General features: G+C 37.5%; 3 protein-coding genes across 3 annotated transcripts; all 3 read right to left on the reverse strand.

Annotated features, from left to right (window-relative positions):
• Positions 1–655: 655 nt before the first annotated feature.
• On the reverse strand, positions 656–2,068 carry LOC132186845 (dof zinc finger protein DOF3.1). Its single transcript, XM_059600940.2, has one exon. The coding sequence runs from the start codon at positions 1,513–1,515 to the stop codon at positions 850–852; it is 666 nt and encodes a 221-aa protein (XP_059456923.1). The 5' UTR covers positions 1,516–2,068; the 3' UTR covers positions 656–849.
• A 2,970-nt stretch (positions 2,069–5,038) lies between these two features.
• On the reverse strand, positions 5,039–8,570 carry LOC132186348 (uncharacterized). The gene is made up of 3 exons (XM_059600277.2): positions 8,459–8,570; positions 7,450–7,649; positions 5,039–5,970 (listed from the first exon to the last, which is right to left on the reverse strand). The coding sequence occupies exons 2-3, from the start codon at positions 7,629–7,631 to the stop codon at positions 5,784–5,786; spliced, it is 369 nt and encodes a 122-aa protein (XP_059456260.1). The 5' UTR covers positions 7,632–7,649; positions 8,459–8,570; the 3' UTR covers positions 5,039–5,783.
• A 790-nt stretch (positions 8,571–9,360) lies between these two features.
• LOC132186347 (serine/threonine protein phosphatase 2A 55 kDa regulatory subunit B beta isoform) lies at positions 9,361–22,383 on the reverse strand. Its single transcript, XM_059600275.2, has 14 exons — positions 21,844–22,383; positions 20,097–20,200; positions 19,891–19,989; positions 19,657–19,776; positions 18,739–18,945; positions 17,944–18,035; positions 13,820–13,938; positions 12,986–13,109; positions 12,625–12,748; positions 10,715–10,783; positions 10,532–10,623; positions 10,363–10,440; positions 10,205–10,275; positions 9,361–10,016 (listed from the first exon to the last, which is right to left on the reverse strand). The coding sequence occupies exons 1-14, from the start codon at positions 21,953–21,955 to the stop codon at positions 9,880–9,882; spliced, it is 1,548 nt and encodes a 515-aa protein (XP_059456258.1). The 5' UTR covers positions 21,956–22,383; the 3' UTR covers positions 9,361–9,879.
• Positions 22,384–24,888: the final 2,505 nt, after the last annotated feature.

The raw sequence follows: 24,888 nt of genomic DNA on the forward strand, positions 1-24,888 counted from the left end.
GCCAGAGTTTACTTGATTGCATGAGTTGGCAAGTACTTTGGGCTGTCGAGCACATGCTTAATTGCTCTTAATTTTGTTACCAACCAATCATAACAATACACCAATATATATCAAATGGACATCATTCCAACGTATAAGCTTTATTTCGTCTTTTAATTTGATGCCCAAGCCCCATGCAATTGCAATTACAATACATATTAAAAAAAAGTCAACAAAAAGAAAAAAGAAAGTGGGAATTAGAGCAAAAGCTTTAGAATAAGATAAGTATGTATATAATATCCAAGTGGAGGGGGACTTGGAAGTTGAACTTTGTCTATTCCTTGAAAGACAGTGGAAACAAAAGAACAATGGACATTGGATTTCCCCATATCTTCCGCCACTTCTCAAAATGTATTAATTATATTCATCATCAAGAAGAAATCTCAAAATCCTTCAAGATTCAAGAATGCCATACATACTTATACATACATACATAACATATATAGAAACCTATAGATGAGAACAACAAGCCCTTGTAAAGGATTGTTCTTGGCTTCTTGCATTTGCATAACATGATGATTAAGGATTGACATATACTCCACCCCCCCCCCCCCCCCCAAAAAAAAAACAATAATGCTATTGTTTTAAAAATATTTTCATTCATATAATCAGTACAAGCAAACACACCACCAAAAAAAAAACAAAAAAAGCTAGTGTTGTGGCCTTGTGGCATGTCACCCTCCTCCATAGCATTAGAAAATGCTACAAAAAGCTTGAGTTTAATCATGCTCCTCTCTTCACCACTGTACTTTCTAAGTATAGATTAAATAAATAGATTAAACAAAACAAACTCTCTTTCTCTCTCTCTCTCTACTGAAAATTTGAACCTGGTGTGTAAATGGCAAGATCCGGCCACCCATTGCCGCCGGTCCAACAGCTTGAATCACCACTTGCCAAACCCAAATAACTCTCTGAATTGCTATTACTCTGCACCGCCATTACCGGGTTTCGATCCGAACCTGTGTCCAGAACGTGACCCGAATCCAAATTCTCTGCAAACTCATCTATTTGCGCCATTTTCGCTCCCGACCCATTTGGATTCAGGCCATCCAGAAAACTTCCGAACTGCCCATTTGATGCCAGAAGCGAGGAAAAGCTCCCGGTGACGTCCAGCATCCGACGCTCTTGATCCGCTGCCGCCGCAGCACCATACATCCGGGTCGGGTCGGGCTCCGGAGGCGGATTCTGCACCGCCGAATTTGATGCTGTTGATGATGAAGATGATGAAGAGGATCGTTTTGGGTTTGACGCCCGCTTTGCGTTCTTGCGGGTTCCACCACCAACTGGGATGTTTCTCAGAGCACCGCCTTTGGTCCAGTACCGCCTACAATTCTTGCAAAAGTGGCGTGGCTGTGAAAGATTGTAGTTGTTGTAGTAGCAGAACTTGGTGTTTGCGGAGCCACAGCGTGGGCATTTGAGTTGCTCTTGTTCTGGGAAGTTGGGTTTCATGGGTTGGAATGTCGCTGGGTCTTGCATTTTGACTTTTTACGCAGCAAATCCCTATGGGAGTAAGAAAAAGGAGGCGAGCTTTGAGGGCTTTATTGTGGGTTTTTGAAGATTTGACGCCTTGGAGGAGAATTTGGGAGTGGAAAATGAATATGAAGACTAGAACTGAATTGGGATTTCGGAGGATCTGAATTGGGTTTTTTTCAGAGGATCAATAGGCTCTTCACCTTTGAAGCTGTAAAGTGGCAAAGCAAACACAGTAAAGACGACAAAAAAAGGTGTGATATTTTTCAGACCCAGATGTGGGTTTCTGTGGAAGAGACCAACAAATCGCCCATCACCACCAGTCTGCAACAAAAAAAGCCTATAGCTGCAAAGAAGTGAAGCTTTCGCTCATGGAGGAAAGGAGAAAACACGAGCAAAGCAGACGATCAAAAATTCTGGCTTGAAGCCTGTGTATTTGTGTGGAGGAACCTAAAAGAGAAGTCAAGTTTTTGGAAAAGGAAGGAGATATTTGGGTCTGAAAATCTAGGGCTGTCTGTCTCTGTGTACGCGTGAGAGTGACGAGCAGTCTTCAAATAGAGAGTGGTTTTCGGGATTGGCTAAGCTTCCACTCCACACTGCCACTACCTCCACTAAACCCTTTATTTTACCTTAACACTAATTATCTCTTAACTTAAGAATTAAGATAATAATGATAAAAAGAACAATACTATTTAGTATCTAGTAGAGGACTGTTATAGTTAGAATAACGTAACAATAAAAAATAATTTTTGTCAATATCAATTAATTACAAAACCCTCTTAACTTAGGAAAGACAGTACTATTTAGTAGAATGCTATTTTACAGTCACATTATCAAACTGTATGTATGATTGTCGTACATCAATCTACTAATAACATAGAATTCTTGATCTTGGTTTTCCCTTTTTAACAATCGGATCATCAAGCTGTATGACAATCGCATATTAATCTATTAACAACATAGGTTCATAATTTTTGCTCCTCTGAAAGGGGAAAGCATAACCGGTCTTGTTTTATATTGTCAATATCCAACAAATGTCAACTGGCATGATTAGTGTTTAACCCAAAACACATGAAACAATGTACATAGTGAACATGATTAAATATATACAATTAGTTTGTGACACCTTTTCTTCCATGGGTATCTTTGAAGTAGGAGAACACACCATTGGAGTAACTAAAAAACAAAAAGACATGACTGGCTTCATGGACAAGTTAAAAGAGTATTCCATAAGCTGGTTGACATTCTCTAAGCATATTATATATCCTACAGTCGCTTTAATGTATAATTACAATCTATTTGTTAATTTTATTCCAACTGACAAGCACACCTATCGTGCCTAGTGCTAATGATTAAGGGCTCCTTTTGTGTAACAATTCAAAATTACTTCTTTTTAAATCAATTTTTCATTAAAAAAAAAAAAAAACATAGAAAGACAAAAAGAAAAGTTTTTCAATAAGCTTAGAAATTCATAGGACATTACAAAATATAGATTTAAATTGGTATTATTCTTTATTTTTACACTGAAGAGTTGAAGAATATTCAAAATGAAAAGTGAAAAATGAATCACAAATTCTTGATAAATATAATTGAAAAAATTTCAATAATTATTTAGAAAACGAAAGAAGTAGTTAGTATCTCATATATTAACAAAAGTATTGACATGTTTTATTCTACTGCCCTTGTCACAAGTGACAAAGACGGTATGCTTTGTTTGTTAATTCTTTTTTATTGTCTTTTGGTTTTTGTTGTTAAAATAAAATATTAATTAATAAAAGAAAATTTTTTCGTTACATTCTGATAGTCATTTTACGTATATTTTTGCTGTGTTAGCATGTTTTATCCTCCTTTAATTAAGAAAAAAAAATTAATAATAAATGAAACATGTGAACCCACCAAAAGTTTAAGTAAAAATTTTTTAAAAAATTTATTTATTTAAAATTACTTTCACCGTTATATTATATTAAAAACTAAAGCACTATCGAACAAAAAGGAAAAAACAAAAACTAATATGAAAGCCTTGCCGACTGAGCTCGAAGTTTGAGCCAACGCTTAATTCCCGCTTAATTAATGATTATGCTTCTAATTATTGGCCATTAAGCGACGAATGCCTTACGGAGCCAAGCCTGAAATGATAAGCCGAAGCGGCCACGCCGATGGCAAGCTCGCGTGCAAACAAAGCAGGTACAACCAAACGAAAGCATCATTTGGTTTTCAGCAGCAAATCGAGACCGTTGAAATATCAAGTTGACAAATCTCTGCCGTACAAGTGTCCAACTATGAGACCAGCGAGTATTTGGAATCCTAGCTTAAAGTTTCCGTCACCACCGAGCCAGGATCGCCCGAAACACGTGGCCGAACCCTATGAGTGCTGTAAGCACTATGAATGCTAGAGTGACAGCTAAATATATTTTAGATAGATTTGCGAAAGTTATGTGTCATCACACAGGACGTGGATCCCACTTATAATGTAATTAATTGGACTGCCTGCTATGCTTACGTGTTTTCCATATGCATCTAGAAATTTTGACTGACCACTATGATTCGAGGGTCCCACGGTAATTGTAGCAAAGATGGACGGCTAAGATCACTAGATGTCAACCTTCTTAAGTCAAACATATCAATTATCGTGTCAGCAAATAAATCCAAGCCGTCAATCGAAGCAGGACTTTCTGATGGATCAAAATTCAAGAAACCCACCGTCCTCCTTTGGAAAATTTAAGCACTACAGTAGGCTGGTACACCCTTCTATTCAATGCATTTGATTGACATAAAGAATACGTGGACTACTCCTAACTTGGTAATTTTTTTAGCAAATTCGACACAAATTAAATACAAAATTAACGGGTTGAGATTAAAATTTTTTATTTATTTATCAAATGAGTTGAGTTATAATTAATTTATATGAGCTATGATCACGGTTTTATAGTGGAAACACAGATTATGGCTGGTAATGACATTTTTGGAGCCTTTTGAGAGCATAAAAGAATGGGGATGAGAGACATGGGTTTTAAACTATCATGAGGCATGAATAACGTAGATTAGGGTACTGTTGGGAAGAGCACGAGGGGGCATGATGGGAGATGGGGATCAAGTGGGCGGTGGTGGGATCAAAACTGGACCCTTTGTCGTGCATGAGTATATTGTGGCAAAAGGCAAAAGCCATAAACACAACAAGGCAATACTAGGGGGTTGAGAGTGGACCCAAGGAAGTGTCCTGTCTGGCTGTGTCCTTGTCGCGTGCAACGCGGCTCAGATGGCGTGCCTCCATTGCCCTATATATATATATATATATATATTCAGCCCTAATCTACCTCCGCTATTGACTGCCACAGCGAGTCACTGGTCTTTGTTTGGGTGTCAGCATGGGTCCTGCTACTACGGAGGCCAGTATGAAGCTATTGCTACCCTATATTTGTGAGATCCATCTGCAAATTCACATTATAATAACAAAATGTTTTGATTGCGAGATTTTAGCCAAAAAAGAAAAAAAGAAAAAAAAAAAGGGAGTACCCAAGTTCATACGTACATGAGAGTTGATCTTCATGTTCCCTGTCAAAAAGTTAGATATATGTTTGATTCTCTTTGCATTTGAAATAATGAAATGGGTTGTCAAACCAAGAAAATCAGAAAAAGCTAAAAAGGTTCTTATTCTTCACTGGCTTCATGTTGAAAACTGATGATGATCCATGTGATAGTAGCATATGAGAGGTGCGTATTCTTGTCCTCTTTCCATCAATTCTCACGTAATTTCAACGTCCACCAAATATTCTTACTGCAAATTCTATTCGCTGGCTGCACTAATTTCAACCGAGTCACTGCATTCACAGAGATAACTCAACTCATCTTGATTTATTTGACAAAATGCACCATAAAATTGCGCACTAAACAAATTGGCCTTGTGGAGAAAAATATGGAACAAGTAGGTTTAGGAACAAAATCTTAGTGCCACAGGATTCCAGAGATAATGTCCTGCTCCGGCCTAAACCTTCTCAATAACTTATTTATCTTATCTATCAAGTTAGACTCATCTGGGTTTAAATAGAACATTCATGGACATCATCGGTGGCGGTGCGCTTGGCAGGGAAAGGAAATATTTTGAGAAACAAAATGAAATTTCATAAAAGTCATAAAATTATTGCACTAGCTGCCAACTTCAAATTTATGGAAAACAAAATTTTGCGTGTAAAAGCTCATTGGTCATTCAGACGACCAACATGTAAGAATCTTCCATAATCGAGCTACTAGGATGTCTATATTCCTAGAGCATCAACTCAAACATGGTAACCTGTGAATGTAAATCCTCTCCCCACAATCTCACCGCCATAAAACCAGGCAAGGCACTCAAGTGCAAACAGAGCACCAATGCCAGCATTCTCTACCTTCAGCTCCTGCCTGTTTCTAAATAGGTGCTTGACATAGTCCAATTCCTTCAAGAAGGACTCGTAGCGACCAGGAATACTGTACATGATAAGCAGAAAGATGAATGATTTATGAAATTAAAAGCACAAGGATAACAGAACAGAATATTGAATGAACATTTCTAAATGGGATTTCATATAAATGTGAGATAAAGACATCCCAGAGAACAGATGTTATGAAACGCATAGATATATTGGAAAGGAGAGATAAATCTGTCTGTATTTAAAAAGCTTTTACCTGAACAAACAATTGTAAAGACTTCCTAACAAAACTATTAAATTTTCACTAATCCTCTAATTTCTACTCCTAAATTTATTATAATTACAGTACAAAATTACTCCTGCCTACTGCATATCCCCACAAACTATTTTAACATGCTTCTCCCACAGAAATTAACCCAGACTCCAGCGCTGTAAGATGTCAAACAATTGTGTTGTTAGTAAACAATATAGAATATGGGCCCCTTCTTGAATGTGTCAAAAAATAAGATCTAAAAGTCTAAATTGACTAGAGAGAGAGGGAGTGGATTTTATAAATTTGATTCTCTGGTAGTTAATTAACTCTTAAGTGTCAACTAAATTGTACTTGCAACATATGCTTTTTCTCTTATATAATCATTGTCCACAAACTTCCAAGCTTCAACAGTATTATCCCAAGCCTGCTCTGTATGCTTTCAAACTAGATACTTTTCAAGATTCTCCAATAATATGGCATGACATTTGTGCAGGGGGAATAAGATGCTTTTTAACATCATAAGACATATTATTCATTATAAACTTACGCAACTCATGTTATTGCCCCTTTACCTTACCTTAAATAGTCTGTCTAAGCTATGTCAAAAAAAAAAAAAAAAAAAAAAAGTCTGCCTAGTACTCTCAGTATCCATTGCAATTATGTATAATACTGACAAAGGTCGATCTATGGGGCAGAAGATGCATAGTAAGAAAATGACAAAGGTCGATCTATGGGGCAGAAGATGCATAGTAAGAAAATGACAAAGGTCGATCTATGGGGCAGAAGATGCATAGTAAGAAAATGACAAAGGTCGACCTATGGGGCAGAAGATGCATAGTAAGAAAATGACAAAGGTCGATCTATGGGGCAGAAGATGCATAGTAAGAAAACAAAGAGAAATTAAATTGATGTACTAAGCCACTCTTAATATACATGTGGTGCTATCACCAGCTCCTTACATGGTCCCTCTCTCATTATGGACTTTATGCGCTAACAGTCATTTGAAATACAAAGGAAATTCATTTCACATGGGATGCCCATATGCGCTCCTATGATAGATTAGGCCAACCAGGTACCTAAGCCTATATAAAAGTCTAAATAAATGGTGGAACTACCCTATGCATAGCATGCTGAAAACCAGAACAGTATACTTCAATGCACCTTGACTGAAACAGCATAATAGCTGGATTTATAAAATGTAAACTGATATGATAATGAAAATAGTCATACAACCCAGGCACATAGCAATACTAGAATTGAATATGAAATGACCAAGAAAAGAACCTGGCAAGACGAGTGTAAAACAACTCATTTGCTAGTGTTTGGCACTTCTCAATGGTGGGTGGTTCTTGGATATATTGCTTGTTCCGCTCCACCAACTGCTTGTACCAGGCACCTCCATGTTTGGCCGCATACTGTGAAGCCTGAGCCAACTTAGTTTGCAACTGAGGTAACTTTGACGCCATGGACACCCTAAACTAAACCTGGCCGATAGAGTATCAAAACAAAAACACTGATTCAACAGGGTATTCTGAGTTGCTACGAGGTGAGAGAATTTTAGAAATTGCATCTCAGTAAATAAAAGGTTTAACAAATATACTATTGGAAAATGCAAATAATTCCATGAAAATCCTGCTTACATCTATATGACCTGTACCAGACATGCAAAAATATGAAAATGAACTTCAAATCATAACCATTATTTACTATTACTAATCCAATCCTTACCAATGAATTGCTACCTCAATGCCATGTAAACTAAAATGATTTAAAAAATTCCCACCGGACATCCATACACACCCTAACTATATCCTTTGAGTAACATAACAAACACTTCCATTTTCATAGTCATTAATCTAACAATAATAACACCATGTACCCAATCAAAGATCATGTAATTCATATTACAATAAACTTTACTGACATCAAAATATCGCAAACTCCATTCAATACATTATTACAAGAGCAAAATGGTCTGTTTGGTTGCTGAGAAAGTGCAGGACAACAAAACTCTCGAGTCTAAATATCAGATTTTTCATTGTTTCATAACGACAGAATAGAGAAGCATCATCTCAATGAACTGAACCCAAGATAAATATTCGCCCCTTTAGTTTCTGAGAACAAGACGAATATGATTACAAGATCATAAATTTTATTTTTCCTTCCCAAAATTTTCTAAGGAACCAAACGGGGGGAGTAGTGGGACGCCTCTGTTCAAATTCTCCAAGAAAAAAAATAAATGAAGAAAGAAAATGAAATGTGTATAAACTATAGGGAAAATTAGATCAAATACCTCAGATTAATTTTCTCTAAATTTCGGAGAATTTAGGGTTTTGGAGTGAGAAAACCTTCTTTACGAGAGCCGAGTCAATACGAAGGAGAGGGTTTTAGACTTTAGTTTGTAATTCCAAATTTTTGAGGGGGCTAAAATGGTCAATACGACGAACGTTTAGCCCACGTACGACAATAAATTATCTAGTGCTCTAGGACTAGGATCAACAGAGTCCCTGATTTACTCCCTCACATAATCATGACCACGTGGCAGACGTCCTTCTTTTTTTTTTTTTTTTTTTTCAAAAATAAAATAAAAAAATGAATGAGTAAAACAGTATAGAAAAGCTAACACAATTAGTGCTAGTTAGATCTATAACTTGGATTTTTTTAGTTTTTTTTTTTAGTAAGGATTGATTTAAAGGTTGATTAAGATTTTACGTCAGCACGGTAAAATAGTTATAAAATAAAAAAGTAATTTTCAGCCAAAAATTGCATTTTAGAAACCATTTTTTTTTATCCTATAATATTGACGTGACAGTTCTAATCCTTACTTGAAACTAACACATCATCATTATAGAATAATCGTATGATAAAAATGTGGGTTTTGGCATTATAGTTGTTTGAATGGGCTAGCTCCAACAAAATTCTAGATTCAATATTTACATAACAAGAAGTGGGTGTTTGTTGATCACCCCCAACTTGGAAGCATAGGCTGAGGGTAGTTTATATCCAATTTTTTTTTTTTTTTTCTCCTTCTGGGTAAGTAGAAGTTCTTTCAAGCTTTGGTCACAACAGATGGGAAACCCAAACAATTCCAAAAATGCAATTTTGTATCAAAATCTACAACCATTATTGCTTTTTCTTTACTGATATTCAAATTGAAAACTACAAAAGTAGTAGTAAGACTTAAATATCCTCAAATGAAAAAGTAAACCATGACAAAGAATCAATAAAAAAATCAATGCACTGCAAGTTTCAACATCTCATCCCAGCAAGATTTCTGAGTAAAAGCTACATTTCATCTTAAACCTAGTGGCAAATATTGAACATCCTTTAGTTGTAGGAGAGCTACAATCACATTTTCTTCTTGACTTGGAACCAATACAAATTAAGAACATAACTGCATCTTCCCTTTCAGAAAAAAAGATAACCGAAGAAAGAAGAAATTTTGGAGATTGGTGAGGGGTGAAAGTAAAAAAAAAAAAAAAAGGGGGATGCTGCCCACCCGGGAGACAAAATCAGGTTGCTTCCTCATGAATTCCGGCAGCCACTTCTGGACCTTGATATTAAAATCCATGCTACAGATTTTAAAGGGCACTTGAAATGTGAGAATTTGATGTAGCCTCCAAGTCACTGGTCGGTAGGAAAGGCGAGAGAGCCCTTCTCCAACAGCAACCCAAAATAGTTAATCAAGCAAATACAGTTCTTTCTGGACCATCTTTATGCATAGTACATGTACAAGCTGTTTGCAGCAGCACAGGCAATTGAGTTTTCAGTTGGGTGCCATGCTAGGTGCAGCAACTTTGTCGAAAAATCAAAAGAATTTCCATTTGCATCAACCCCAGGGCTTTCTGCTCCTGTTATGGATTTTCCCACAAATTTAGGTAATGTAACAGTTAAGGCTAAAACAAGAAAAAACTGCTCGCAAATAACTTAAATGGTCACAAACCAGAAAGGAGGGGAATAATTTTTTTTTTTTTTTTTTTAAAGAAAAGAAAAAAAAAAAAAAAAAGAAAAAAAGAAAAGAAAAAGAAGCAATGATAACCTCGTCTGACGACTCTTGTTATACTACTGCTGATGGATCTTGAAGGCCTTGAAGGGGTCTGAACTTGTCGCCTAAACATCAATGTTTAGATTATTAGCAATACAATTACATGAACCACCGTTAAAGCTATGCTTGTCAATATCTTCTGTTAAAATTACCTCATTGGATTTTTGCTGGCTTCCAAAGTTGTTGCTTCGGGACTTCCTTGGGTGCAACCAAACACGCGAAATAGATTGCTGGGATAACATCAATATGAACCATGAGATGCATGCCAGATAGCTTGAATAACAATGAGAGGACAAAGAGAGAGGTGGCACAATAACAGACCTATAAGAACCTGTTGCTACTCGTAATCCATCACCGCTCAGACAACACTCGAATTTATCGAAGATGGAATCATTTTCATATAAATCACAGAGCTAGATTCATTCAATAACAGGGTGATCAGCACAGACCAAACATAGCAGCAAAAATCTTAGGTTCAGCATTTCAAAAAAGTAGGAATCTCACCTTCGGTCTTAAGTATTCATGAACCTGGAAGGTTGAAACTGGACCTGAATCCATATTGATGTCCCATAACTGACAAACAAGTAATGGATGCTCAAGTTAGAAAAGAGGAAACAAGCATAAAACAAAAGCATTTTCTATAACCCAAAAAACATTTATGCTAGAACTATTGCTCACACACAAATTGAAGCAAGAACCATCACAAAATAGAAAAAAAAAAAAAAAGAAGAAGCAGGATACCAAAGGCTTGAAATTCAGCATTCAAAAAGTTAGAAGATAAAAACAAGATGCTTCATGAGCAGAAAAATGCTATCAAAAGTAGCCATTGTAAATTTTCAATGGCACCATTTGCTATTGTAAATATCAAAAGGTGACTTTAGCCAGTGCGTAGAACATACAAATTTTAAAATTTTTCTTCTGAGTTGTATCTAAGCAACTACTTCCAGTCCTAACCCATGTGAACACATTAACAAAAATTTTAGCTCTCTCTCTCTCTCTCTCACACACACACACACACCACATTCAATGATCAATACCCTAATATATTGTGCACACTATGAAACTGTATAAGTAACTTCGATCATTTTTAGTTCAGAGAATTGTCTAACTAGTAATGCAAAAGATAACAACACATTGCCACAAACTTAAAACTCATGAAAATTCAAGCTCTCCCAGGCCTTCACTATAAGAACATTGGTCTATATAAATTGAAACCATTAACATCAACTTATCTTCTACATCTATTCCACAACAATTATTCCCCAAAATGAAAATAATAATAATAATAAAATATCACAACAAACCCCTTGAATTAGGAAAAAAATTAAACAAATCAATTTCAAAACCTTGAGAATAAATTTGCTATATGAAGCCATAAGTAATAGCTTAAGTGTAGTTATTGCATCAATAGGATTTATATTATAAGCTATCTTGCTAAGCATTCATATAAACTTGTTTACTCAAGGAAATGGAGAGTCTTGAACACATTCATATATGTAGTAGATAGTAGATAGTAGAACCTATCCATGTAAATGGTCTTAAACAATTTATCCAAACCATAGACAGGTATGACTATGAACCTAACAAAGCAAATTTACTTTCATAGAAAATGCCATCAACTCAACTCCAAAAAAACCTGACATCCCAATCTATCCGGGTTGGCCAAACATTTTTCTAAAATTAGCCTAAAAGAGACGAGCTGTCTACTGAATCTAAGACTATCATTTATTCTCCCTCTCATTGCTTGGGTGATACCTAGTAACATCCTAAAGCTCCTTCATTGCTGAAAATTTCAAGGGCGGAGACACCCCAAAGAGGCAATCTAAACAGTTATTCCCACTCTCTTAATGTAGAGCATTTGGAGAGAAAGGAATTGGCACCTCTTTGAGGATAGCAAGTCCAATGTGCTTTTTCAAAAATCCTCTTTTCTGAGATCTCTTTTGGATTGGGTTATTATAAATGTTCCTAATTTTGACTCTGAGAATCTGGTAGATTTGATTTGTTTTTTAGATTGTAGTAGTCTTTAGGGTATTCGGTTATCTTGTATACTCTTCGTGTACAAGGGCTTTTCCCTTTTCTTTCAATAATATTATTATTATTCATAAAACAAAAATATTCTCCCTCTCTCGTACACTTCTGGCTTATTCATATTCAGAAAGAAATAGCTGCAATATGTCATCTTTAAAATTTATGCTTTCTCCATATTACTGATCATAATATATCAATCATACCCCTTTCAGCACCTCATGGGACGTAAAGATAGATGATTCTTTCATAGATAAATGAAGCCACGTAAACTTGTCACGCCACGCTCAAAGGAGAGAGATTCTATGCAGAATCACATACTGTGATAATACTTCAAATTCCATACCAAATATGAAATGCAAATCAAAAGCAAGTATAGAAACCCAGACCTTAAGAGTCATGTAGTCGCGACTTAGTATATATCTTCCATCCTTCCCGAATTTAATATCCGAGATTGAAGCAATTATCTCTGTGAAAAATGATCTAGAACCAGGTGCCTCCTGTTCCTCAAACCTGTATGCAAAGGACATCACAGGTTAGGTTTTTTTTTTTTTGATAAGATGGACATCACAGGTTAGTCCATCAAGGGTATAGGATATATTTTTAATATATATGTAGGGGCTTAAAAAAGTGCTATTTCTCTATCTTTTTTCCCATATAACATTTCGCAAGCTAATCAAACTTCCATTTTCTTATTTTAGGGAAGCTGCAGTATGGCCACAATAGAACAAAAACAAGTTAAACACTTACAATTTGGCATGAGAATCACATAGAGCTGATTGCCGCAAATCAATGAGGCGGATTGAGCCTTTTGAACTGCTATATGCTAACATATTGCAATGGGTCGGATGGAATTCTGCCGATGTTATGACCTCTGCAAGAATATAAATAGAAGTCTTGACAAATAGATTCATCGAATAAAAATAAAATGATATTCCAAAAATGTCCTTTGCTTATATTATAGGTGGCAAGGCTTCTAATAAAAATCTTGCTTGCTTCAAAAAAAAAAAAAAAAAAGGCAAGGGGAACCTAGGAGATTGTAGAAGTAAGAACTTCCAGCTTTAGAAAATGGACATGTACTTTTGGAAGGTCCCAACAGGAAAGCAAGACATTGAAATTGAGATAGAGAGAATACTAATTTGTCATTTACTGCGTCTAAAATTCAAAATAAGGGATAGCCTAATTGTACAAAAACCAGGCTAGCAGTATAGTGAAAAACAACTATAGCTCTCTCTCTCTCTCTCTCTCTCTCTCTCTCCCTCACAGGTTACAAGAAATGTCATACAAGGCAAGATATTCCAGGTTTTCTCGCAAATCTTCCCATTTCCCTGCCACCAACCAACCTAAGCCAGGGGCAATATCAATGACCAGATTCAACCTTCCATACAGCCACAGGCACGTATGCCCTCTGAATGTGTCTTTGTGTGCACACACATACATAATGTTACAAATAAGTTCTTGTACGGAACCATGCATTGGAAAGCATATGTGAAAAGAAAACGGATCTGCTAAAACAGTTCATAACTAAAGATGTAAACCAGCAATAAAATTCTCAAACCCTGAAGACCATGATAAGAAGCTTACCGGTCAGATCCTCCATGTTTGCGGGCTTCACATCCACAATATTGAAACTCTGACTACTAATTTCCAAGTTCCAAAGATTTATTCTGAGATCATCCGCGGATATAAAAGTTTCACCATCACTGGACAAAAGTGAGTGCGGCAGCAAATTGATCAGTGAAAACTCAACCAAACCATGTCAAAGATGAAAGGCAAGCCACTTATATATCTACAGGTTAATAATATATAAGTTGAAGATTTGTAAAGAAAGATAAATGATTTACATGAGCACTTTTAAAAATCCAACATAACAATTTTTTTTGATAAGTAAAATCCAACATAATAATTATAGCTCCATAAATGAATAAACTGAAAATGTGAATCATGTACCCAGACATTCAGTGGCTAGAAAAAAATTAAATTAAGGTTTTGGCAGAAATCACCCAGAAAATAAATAAATGAAATGAAATCTAAAGATGGCACCGAGCTTGCAGATTATAAAGAATTAATCAGTAACGACCAAGATAATAGCGAATTCCAATGACTGGGATGACTCACACCTTCAATGATTTTTCCTCCAGCATAACCATCAGACTATCAGAGCCATACAAATGAAAGCAAGATTTGCATGCATAGGGCAGATCTGATGTAATAAAGCGACCAAATAGCCAAGAAAACAAATCTTATCTTAAAGTCCATCATACAAGGCCAGACACTAAACTTTATTGGCACTTATTGTTCAACATTCCATGGCATTCTTTGTATACTACTCTGCTTGTCTATGACTCATCCCTATACATGAACTTCAATGAACATAGGAACTATTGTATCTAGAGAACCGAGGTCTTATTGTTAGGGTATTGTAGAAAGAAAACATGTCAAAACTCAAACTTCTACTTACCTTTCTCTAGAAAGACTGCAAGTAGATAACATAAAAAAAATAGGTATGCACATGTGAAGTGTCATGTGTTTGACTATCCACAGAAATTGCGAAAAACAAGAGAATACCAAACAGCAGCAGAATACCATTAATGTCTCAAAGGTTATTTCAAGTATCTGGGATCAGCAAATCAAAACAAAACTGCAATTCTTGTTATTGAAAACCTATGCCTTGAATCAATATATAAAATTCACCTTTTTTTGGAGGGGGGTAGGGTCCCTGTAAATCCGATCTTAGTACACCCAAGCTCCCTAAAGCACTTAGTCATTGATCTCATTGGAACAATCTCTCAGGTATCTATACAATCATCAGGCAAGAATTTTGGGAGGGTTTTTGTGGCTGTTAATTTGTTCCTTAATAGATGGCGCGATAGGTGCTGCACGTTAGGGTCCGGCGAGTTTCCATGGAGCACAGCTTCTCTTTTGAAGCTAAAACTTTCTGCCTTTCGGCAAAAGATGGGTGTCCTAACCTTCGTCTGGAGGAAAGGAGAAAATGATTCGTTGGGTATATTTTCGCGAGCATCCAATGTTCGTCGTGGTTGGTGGATATGGTGGAGGCGGCGATTCAATCTCAGGTGAAAGAAGAAATCGCCAAATCTTACCATGAGGGAGATAAGGTTACAATGGTCCACGGGGGAGGTAATAAGGCTGGAAGGTTCTTGGAGGTGTCAATTTTTGCTGAGGGTGGTCGTAAGGGAGTCATTTGGCTTCCAGAGGGCCATTTTGGGAGGGGGTGGCGGCGATTTGCGGGAGAGCTTTGGCATCTGTTGGCAGTTCAGATTAAGAAGACTGGGTTGGTGGATCTTGGGGTTCCATCTACGGTGGGGATTCTTGTGAATCCTCCTCCTTCAAAAGCTAATTCTGGGAGGTCGTTCGTGGATGTCCTTCGATCTACTTCTGGTGATGAGGCGAAAGCAGTTGGATTGAAGGTTCTCTCCTCAAGTTTTCTCGATCTATTCCCGGTGCCTTCTTGTTATGAGACGGGGTCTGATGGAGAAGGGTTGCGATCTGCCGTGGATTGCTATGCGTTGGAGAGTATGCCTAGGCCCATGGTGGCGGCAGCTGTGTCTTTGAGGTCGAAGAAGAGGAAGGGTAATTTTGGTATTACTGGGTTATTGAGGAATCTAGGGCAAATTCAATCTAAATTGGACCGGGTCCTTGTTGGGTTAGCCTCGAAGCCCAAGTGTAGGAGGAAAGGTTTGGTTTGTTGGGCCTAGCTAAAGCAACCTTTGGTCGAGAATCTAGGTCTATCCTTGAAGCAGGTTCAGGTCAATTTTCGGCGCTGGATTCGGATCTGGGTTCAGATCCGGGTTTGGGTCTGTCCTCAAATTTTTTGAAGCCTGTTTCAGTTATTGCTCCTTGGGTCACTGAAGGTGATGTGAAGCCGCCGGCTAGGTCTCCTTCAGGTTTGCAAGTTGTGTCAAAGTTGGCGTGTTTTTCTAATTTGGGTTCCCTGTCGAAGACTGCTTTGTTACCGGAATCTCCGGTGGTGGCTAGCTCTCTGGCAAGTACTCTGGCTGCCTATTTTGCGGCAACGAAGTAAGCTCAAGCTTAGACTGATCGGATCTCTTCCCCTGGTGAATGGTTTGTTCAATCAAGGGTTTTTAGGCTCGAGAGTGGGTTCTCCTTCTCCGATTGGGTTTTTAGGCCCGATCGCTATGCGTACGACGATGGCGGAGGTGCAGCCAGAGCCTTTTGTGGAAGTTGGATTGGAGAAGGCAATGGGTTGCTGTTTCGGTGATGGGATACCTATTCATGGTTGCGTGTCGGGGCTTGGTTTGTCATTGGAGGTTGCTATGTTGCCGGAGATAGCCTAGGACCAGCAGAATATTCCGGTGAGTACTATCTCCAGGGTATCTATTTCCACTGTTGCCACGGTGAAGGCTGCTGTCTATCTGGCAGAGGCCTCTGCCTCTCAAGCGTCTTTGGCAGTGGTCTGTGTCCCTTCGGAGGTAACTCCTGTTAAGGCTAATCGTATCCTTGCATCGGAAAAAGGGTTGCTTCATCGGGGGTTTTTAGGGTCTATAAATCTTCTCCTTCTTTGCCTGCGATGAAGGAGGCTTCATCGTCAGTTCAAGGTTCTAAGGTTGTCGTCGAAGAATCACTAGTCTGTTCTTCTTCAAAGAAGCACGCGACAGAATTGGGTTTGAGACTCAGCGAACCTTTTCCTCGCATGTCGGAGGGTGGTGCTCTAATTTACTCCTCTGTCTCCAAGTCTCAAATAGGGTATGCCCGGAGAGTGAAGGAGAAGATTGCTAAGCAGTTGCATAAGAACAAGGAGTTGTTTGCCAAGGTTGTTGTAGAAACTGCGGGGAATGGGGTGGAGAACTATTCGGACGTGGTACTAGATGCAGTGAAATTCGCCTCCATTGTGGGATTGTCTGGTGGTGGTGAAGGAGGTGACGAGAAAAGTCTTTTGAAGCTTTTTTCAAATGTTGAAGAGGAGCAGGAGCCCTATACCCCAAAGGTAAAAGGGAAGAGGGAACTCAAGAATTTAGAATGCTCCATCAATTATGAGGCTTGAGGGAGACTTTCTCCGAAAAGGTGCCAGCGTCGACAGGGTTGTGTTGGGACCAAAAATGCATTTTCATTTCCTTCAGAGGTGCATTAGGGGCTTTGGGTTTTTAGGGCTGGTGTTGGGCTAGTGTGGGCTTTAGTCTTTGGGTTCTCTTTTTAGTTTTTCCGTTTGGCTGTGGTTACTTGTTGGGTTTTTGGGTTGGGTCTTCTTGGGTTTTAAGTTTGGCTACCTATGTATACTTTCTTGTGTACCTAGAGGCGCATTACGCTTTTTTTGATCTATACAATATTACTTATCAAAAAAACAATCTCTCAAGTAAACATTTAAAAGTTTTTTTTTTTTAGGTCCATTGGAGATCCATAATGCCTATGGATACATAATGAGAGGTAGTCATTTCCCTTTCCTTAAACCCCCTTCACCTGCTGTAGGCAACATCAATCTCACGTCTCTTGTTCAATGATACCCACAAGTTTAGCCATTATGTTATTGACATTTCGAAAAAAATTGAAAGTCAAATCCATGGATATTCTATTCTTCCACTACAAGAAATCAGTAAAGCTTGGATACATAAACAAAATACAATATTGCTTCTCAATTTCCTAAAAACGCTAGCATCAACTAAAAATGCAAAACTTTCAAAGAATAACATTCAAAAACACAAGTCAGAGTCTAGTAAAAGAAATGGAAGCACCTGTTATTTGAAATAGAATTGATATGATAATCATGAGCATGAGCATATACCCTTCGACATCTAGCCATTAGACTGGTTTCATGGCTAGTTACCTACATATTTCATAATGTAAGCATTAGTGCTGCATAAGATCAGGCAAACAATTCACAAAAATGAACATAATTAATGAAGTTCGATAAGAAACGTTTCTCTTTCTAAAACCCCCTACCACCCTAGCAATTGAGACAGACGCATAGATGACATGCATTAGCAAGAAAACTAAGTTAACCTCAAAGACTATACATGCTATAGGGCTAAGGATCCAATCACCCAATTACAATGAGCAAAATAAAAATTTTAAATTTACCAGTATTCTAAACCGGAACACTTACGGAGCTACACATAGTTCAAAACGAAAAGGCAAAGAATATATTTTTAGAAAAGAAAAATTTATGCGAATTTGAGCAAGGATCTGTGATCATAACACAAAAGTCCATATTCCAATCCATGTCAGTTGCAGTTGCACTTAACTAAGGTTTGCACTAAAGCCCAAATCAGTGACCCAGATGAAATCTTTGCTCCTAGGAGAAAAAGAGGCTTCAACATGTGCCTTGCAGCACCAAACATTTTTTCTTGTTCTTTGGTTCACCTCTCATAGAGTGGACAGCTCAATTAACTAATAACCTAGTGAGTAGTGGCAGACCTCATAGCATTGTAACTTATACCTTTTAATAATAAACGTGTGGCACTTATCAATGAAAAAATAAATTATACACTGCAAAAAGAAAACCAAAAGATTGGATCAAGTACAAATACCATAGGTAAACGTAGTGATGGAATGCCCCCTGGTGGAAATGAGAATTCACTACTCAGATAACCATATAATCTGCTTGGGTATCCTCCATTTGCAAGATGTGCTTTAGGGCTAACTGAATTACTTGAACTAGCAACGCTGCCGTTTCCAAAAGCTTTTGAAGGGTCCAAATTCATATCAGAAACTTTCTTGATCTTCTTTTCTTGGACCTGTGCCAGCAGCAAATAAATCAGTGGTTGTCAGATGTAGCCATCAATAAGCATAGTCAGAGAGGAAATAGATGAAAAGTGCAAATTATTACCATCTGTTTTTGAAACATTCTCAACCATTATATATACATCCATGAGTCAAAAAATTAAATGCAGGGAGAACTCACAGAAAAGAATTTACAAGCGCCAGTATCACAGTTCAACAAGATTTGTTATACTTATACAGTATGCCCTTTGTTTTTATATATATATATATATATATATACACCTCACCCTCCACCTTTTGCCTATGAAGGAGATGCAATTTGTTCAAAATAAAATTGGCCTATTTCATATACTTGTATTTTATATCTTTACGACATACAGTGACCATCTCTATGCCCCATGTAAATAATCAATAAGGCATTAATATAGCAACCTTCACTGACAGAATGATATTGCATTTCTTTTTTCTTTCTTTTCAATAAACAAAAGTTCAACATACAACTTTTTATTTATCATAACACGCAACTTCACAGTGTGCATGTGAGATGCATTTCTAGACAAGGCAAGCACCATAATGTGAAATTTGAACATAAAAAACTAATATCCAAAACATAATAAATATTGCATGCTCCGCATACTACTAGAGAAAGTAATCTTGTGCCAACTAATTAAGAAATTGAAAACTTGAAAAATTAAAAACATCAAAAGACAATGCTCCTTTCTTACCTTCCAATATTTAATTGTTTTGTCGTTTGTAGAAAGAAGAAAAAGGGCACCATTAGCCGCCTGGCACCATCTAATTTTGTTGATTTTCTCCTCTATTTCCAAGCTCTTAAGATAGTCGAACTGACACCAAGAAATGCAGACACATTTTGAGTGTAAATAATTTAAATCCCACCCTGCAATAACATAAACAGCAGTAACTAATGGAGAACTTGGAAAAAAGGGAAAAAAGAGTACCTCAGGTTCATGGCTCTGAAACTCAGTTTTGTAACGGAACTCAGGATGCCTGCTAATTGGATAATCCATCCTCTCCAAATCTCTTCTGGAGCCACCATGCTAAAATTACAGTATACAAAGTCACATTGTCACAACAAACAAGAAATGATTTTGTAATATGTATCAATATTGCCTTTAGCTGATCCTTAAGGTTAGAAAGAACATACATCTTTTGTATCTGTCCTCTCAAAGAGAACCACCCGACCCCCACGGTCGCCAGTAGCAAGATGGTCACCAGTTTTGTCAAATTCGATTGCTGAAATTATATCAACTGCAAAAGGAAAAACAGAAACACAAATTAAGAAATTCCATCCTACCCAAACACACTAATGAAAAATAAAATATAATTTAAAGAAAAAATTTAATTTTGCAAAATTGGTTTAAACATCACCGCTAGAGATTGCGAAGAAACCCAAAAGTTAATATACTGAACTCCAACCCCTTTAAATATATTGCTAAATTTCTTCCAAAAAAAGTATAATATTTTCCTATACACAAACAGAAAAATTCATGGATTAATTTCAAAAGGATATGAAATAACCAACAAAGTCTGTACCCCAAAACCAAATCACCCGACCCAGAATATACAGATGGATAGATAGATTAGCAGATGTACAGATTTCTTACCAACAAAAACAGACGTACAGGTTAGGTTTAAATTTAATTAACAATTACCATCCAAAACTAATTTTTTTTCACTCTTCTTCAAACATCCCAAACATAAAGCAGACAGATGCTTTCAAGGTATTTGTTTCATTTACAATAATGCTGCACTAGATTTCCAAATGTCTGTTGTAGTTAAGTTGCACATAAGGGTTATCAAATTGGCGAAAACCAAGAATCTGGACCTATATTAAAAAGCACCAAAAGCACATAAGATAGTAAGAACTAGGTCATTATATCAAAGTTCGGAATTATATCAGTCCAGTGAATCTCCAATTACATTGAGTCATTGACTACTGCTGAATTGAGAAATCCATGTTTTCCAATCACCAAAAGCACAACACCTCTTTCATTATAAAATTAGTAATCTGATCTTCTCTCATCCTATTCTCCTTTTAAACTAAACTCTCCCATATTCAACATTACGCTTGGCACATAAATAAGAAGAGTGACAGTGATTATGCAGCTCAGTCTCTACAATCAGTGCTTAGAGAAAATGCAGAGCAACATTGCAAGAACCTACAAATCTGGAAAATGCAGTTAACTTTTTTCCTGAATACCAGAAGGTTTATGGCACTATTATCTACACTTACATGAGGATTCTAAATGCAACGCAACAATCACTTTGTGCATCATTTAATGCACAAACCAAATATAATCCAAGCTTGCAACTACTGCCGAAGGCCAGCTTTCATTTTCAATTGAAGTCACAGAATAATGTTATAATTCTGTGCTAAAACTCATTATCACTATCCAAATACCGAGCAGATAATTATTAAGATCCCAGCTACTGCGCGTCAATCCAAACATTTACAAGCAACAATAACCAATTGTAAACCCAAAACAAGTGCATGCACCACAACCAAACCCACTACCAACTCAACCAAGCTCACTTCCACACTCTCCATTTCCCAATCCAATGAATACGCAAATTTCCCAATGCAAACTCAATTATCACAAACCATTTCCCAAACCAATTAATACCCAACCAAAACCTCAAATTCCACACCCAAAATCCACTATTCCCCTTAAATCAAAACCCCAACCCGACAACAAAACAACATTTCTCCATGACCCACATCCCAAAATAACAATTACGCGACGACCCACGATCCAGAACGGATCGAACTGCGAAGACAAACCCTAATCCCAATAATTTTCACTAAATATCATGTGGATCCAAACAGGGAAATAGATACTAATTTCCAAATACCATGATTGATATTATCATTACTAATATCACTGTTATACCTTCCTGAACTTCTTCACCGGCCGTGCGTTCCCCGAATACCTGAGAGAATTTCCAATCCAGCGGCTGACTCGTGCCCACCGGAGCTGCGACGACCTCATCGCCACCGTTCATTGCACCCAAAACCAAATCAAACGGCTCCAATCGAATCCCACCAATCCAATCACTGCATCGAAGATCGCTCTTCTGGGTTCACAAAGATCATAGCTTCAAAAACCCCCAACGAATACACAAAAAAAAGTTCACAGAAATGTCTGGGTTTTTAATTCAACCATTGAAGCACATAGCAAAAAGCCCAAATTTTCCTCTCTCTGAAATTTTCTCTCTAACTTTTGTTTTTTCCTTCTCTCTCTAGAAGGAGAAAAATGGGATTTTGGGATTAAAATGTGACTGAGCAAACCGTTCTTTGGGCTTCGGAGAACCAAAAAACACTCGCACACACATACACTTCTCTCTTTCTCTACTTCGCTCTCAATAATGGGCTTGTAATTCTGTTTTTTAACATTTTCGCCGTAGTGATACAATTACAGGAGAAAGTAAAGGGTGGACACGTGGAGCATTTGAGGGGAAGATCGTGAGAAGAAGTAGTGAGAAAGGTGGAGTTTGATTGGTTGGTGAGGTACGGTACGGGGTGTTTTAGCTAGGTGAGGTTTTTACTTTTTTTTTTTAGCTGGGGGAGGGTTAGTAGTGAATAAATGATAGGAGAATTTATTTGGAGTTTTTAGTTTGAGGATTTGTAAGAGGATGAAGGGAATGTTGGAGACAAAGGAAGGTGTAATTTTCTGAAATGGCATGCATGTCCTTTGTTTGTATAGTGACCACACATTGAGTACTAAAAGAGAAGGTCAAAAAGAAGATAGAAAGTTAGAGAGGTCTGTCGGAGGCACGGTTAAGGGACTAGAGATGAGTACTTGGTTAAGGGTTCTCCTCTCTTTATATAGGTTCATTGTTCCTACCTTTCTTCGATAGAACTTTGGAGACTCGTGCTCAAATTCTATTGAAGGCATGGATGATTCCCCTAGAGAATATTGAGGGAATTTCTTGGCATAGTCAAGCAATTATCTAACTCAGTGAAAGGGAGAATTGGTTGTGGTCAAGAAGGCTAACGGGAAGTGGTGAATGTGTGTTGACTTCATTGAACTCAATAAGGATGCCTAAAGGACAACTTCCCTCTTATGTGAATACACTTGCTTGTAGATTCAACAACGGGACATGAATTGCTCAGTTTCATGAATGCCTTCTCCAAATACAACTAAATTCTAATGCATGAGCTAGACCAAAATAAGACCTTGTTCATTACTGATTAGGGACTTTATTGTTACCAAGCGATGCCCTTCAAGCTAAAGAATGCCGATGCCACATAACAGAGACTAGTAAATATAATGTTCAAGGCGCGAATAAGAAAAAAACATGGAGACCTATATGAATGACATGCTCGTGACAACCCATAAGGCGAAACAAGAACTAGATGACTTATAGGACACTTTTGAAGTTTTGAAGAAATACCAAATGAAATGTGCCTTTAGAGCCTCCTAAAGGAAGTTTATTGGTTTTATGGTGTCCCAATGAGACATTGAGGCGAACCTATAAAAAATCAAAGCTATCATGGAAATGCAATCGCCTTGTAGCATCAAAGAACTACAACAATTCACTAGGAGAGTGGCAACCCTTAATCGCTTTATATCCTGGTTCACAAACATGGCTTCCATTCTTGAAGACACTGCACAAGGCGTCTGATTGGACTGATGGGTGTGAAAAAGGCTTTCCAAAGTTTGGAAATTACATCAACAATCCACTCTCACTTAGCTAAAAGTGCCTTGGAGAACCATTATACATTTACTTGGCGATGTTGCCTATAGTTGCCAGTTCAACTTTGACTCCAGAAGATGGTTGAGTCCAAAAGCCCATCTATTATACCAATCGAGCCTTACAAGAAGTGGAGCATAGAAGTCTGAGGATAGAGAAGTTGTGTTTGCTTTGGTCATATCAGTAAGAAGATTAAGTTCATACTTTCAGGCACATACCATAAAGGTCCATATTGACCAACCCTTAAAGAAGGCATTTTATCAACCTAACACCTCCAAACGCCTCATCCATTGGTCTATTGAGTTAAGCCAATCTGACACCGAGTACCATCCTCAAACAATGCTAAAAGGGCGGGAAGTGGTAGATTTCATAGCCGAGTTTACAAGTGATAAGGAGGCCGCGCAAAGCGAGGTGAAACTCGCCAAAGATAACATATGGACAATGGACGTGGACAAATCATCTAACAAAAGCAACAATGGAGTAAGGTTGGTCCTCACTTCTTGATGGTACGGTGTTAGAATATGCCATCTAATTCGATTTCACAACCATGAACAATGATGCCGAATATGAAACCTAATTGTGGATTTGGTGCTAGCAAACGAACTGATGGCTCAAGTTGTTGACGTTGTAGTGACTCCAAATTAGTAGTAATATATTTAACAATGAAGTATGAAGCCAAGTGAGAGGAAATAAAGAAGTACCTCAAGAAAGCTTGGGAAATGAGGGGCCACTTTGTGGGGTTTCAAGTCAAACATGTCCCAAGGGAAGCAAACTGTTGAGTGGACCGACTAGCTTGCTTGGAAATGGCTCGTGAAGGAGATCTCAAAAATGGTAGTACTCCTTTCAAGTTCCTAAACACCTCATTCATAGACCAAAAAGTAAAAGTGGTGAATCAGGTAGACAACGAAATGGAAAGGACTAGGCTGGTAGTCGAATACCTAAGAAGAGCAAGTTGCCAACAGTAAGAAAGAGGCAAGGAAGGTAAAATGTTGGACAGGCAAGTACATCCTCATCGAAAAAGTTTCATCCATCCATTGTTTTGATGTGTCTCAGAAGTTGGGGTGGACTACATGTTGAGAGAAATCCACAACGGCATACGTGGAAACAATAATACCTCGCACTAAAGTAGGATTAATGACAACCTAATTAGTACCTAAATGTTTTAGAATTGAGTTGGATTAGTCAAATTCCCAAAATGTGAGAAAATGAGATTCTAAACACTTACGAGAGATTTGACAAGA

This window comes from Corylus avellana, chromosome 6 (assembly GCF_965113065.1).
Source record: "Corylus avellana chromosome 6, dhCorAvel1.hap1.2, whole genome shotgun sequence".
NCBI lineage: Eukaryota > Viridiplantae > Streptophyta > Magnoliopsida > Fagales > Betulaceae > Corylus > Corylus avellana.

Coding starts and splice junctions, on each gene's coding strand:
- LOC132186348 (XM_059600277.2), bottom strand. CDS start 7,631: ATGGCGTCAAAGTTACCTCAGTTGCAAACTAAGTTGGCTCAGGCTTCA. Junction 5,971..7,449: donor TTTTACACTCGTCTTGCCAG/GTTCTTTTCTTG, acceptor TATCATGTACAG/TATTCCTGGTCGCTACGAGT.
- LOC132186347 (XM_059600275.2), bottom strand. CDS start 21,955: ATGAACGGTGGCGATGAGGTCGTCGCAGCTCCGGTGGGCACGAGTCAG. Junction 19,990..20,096: donor AGAGGACAGATACAAAAGAT/GTATGTTCTTTC, acceptor CTGTAATTTTAG/CATGGTGGCTCCAGAAGAGA. Junction 13,939..17,943: donor AATTCTATTTCAAATAACAG/GTGCTTCCATTT, acceptor ACTTTTGTCCAG/TGATGGTGAAACTTTTATAT.
- LOC132186845 (XM_059600940.2), bottom strand. CDS start 1,515: ATGCAAGACCCAGCGACATTCCAACCCATGAAACCCAACTTCCCAGAA.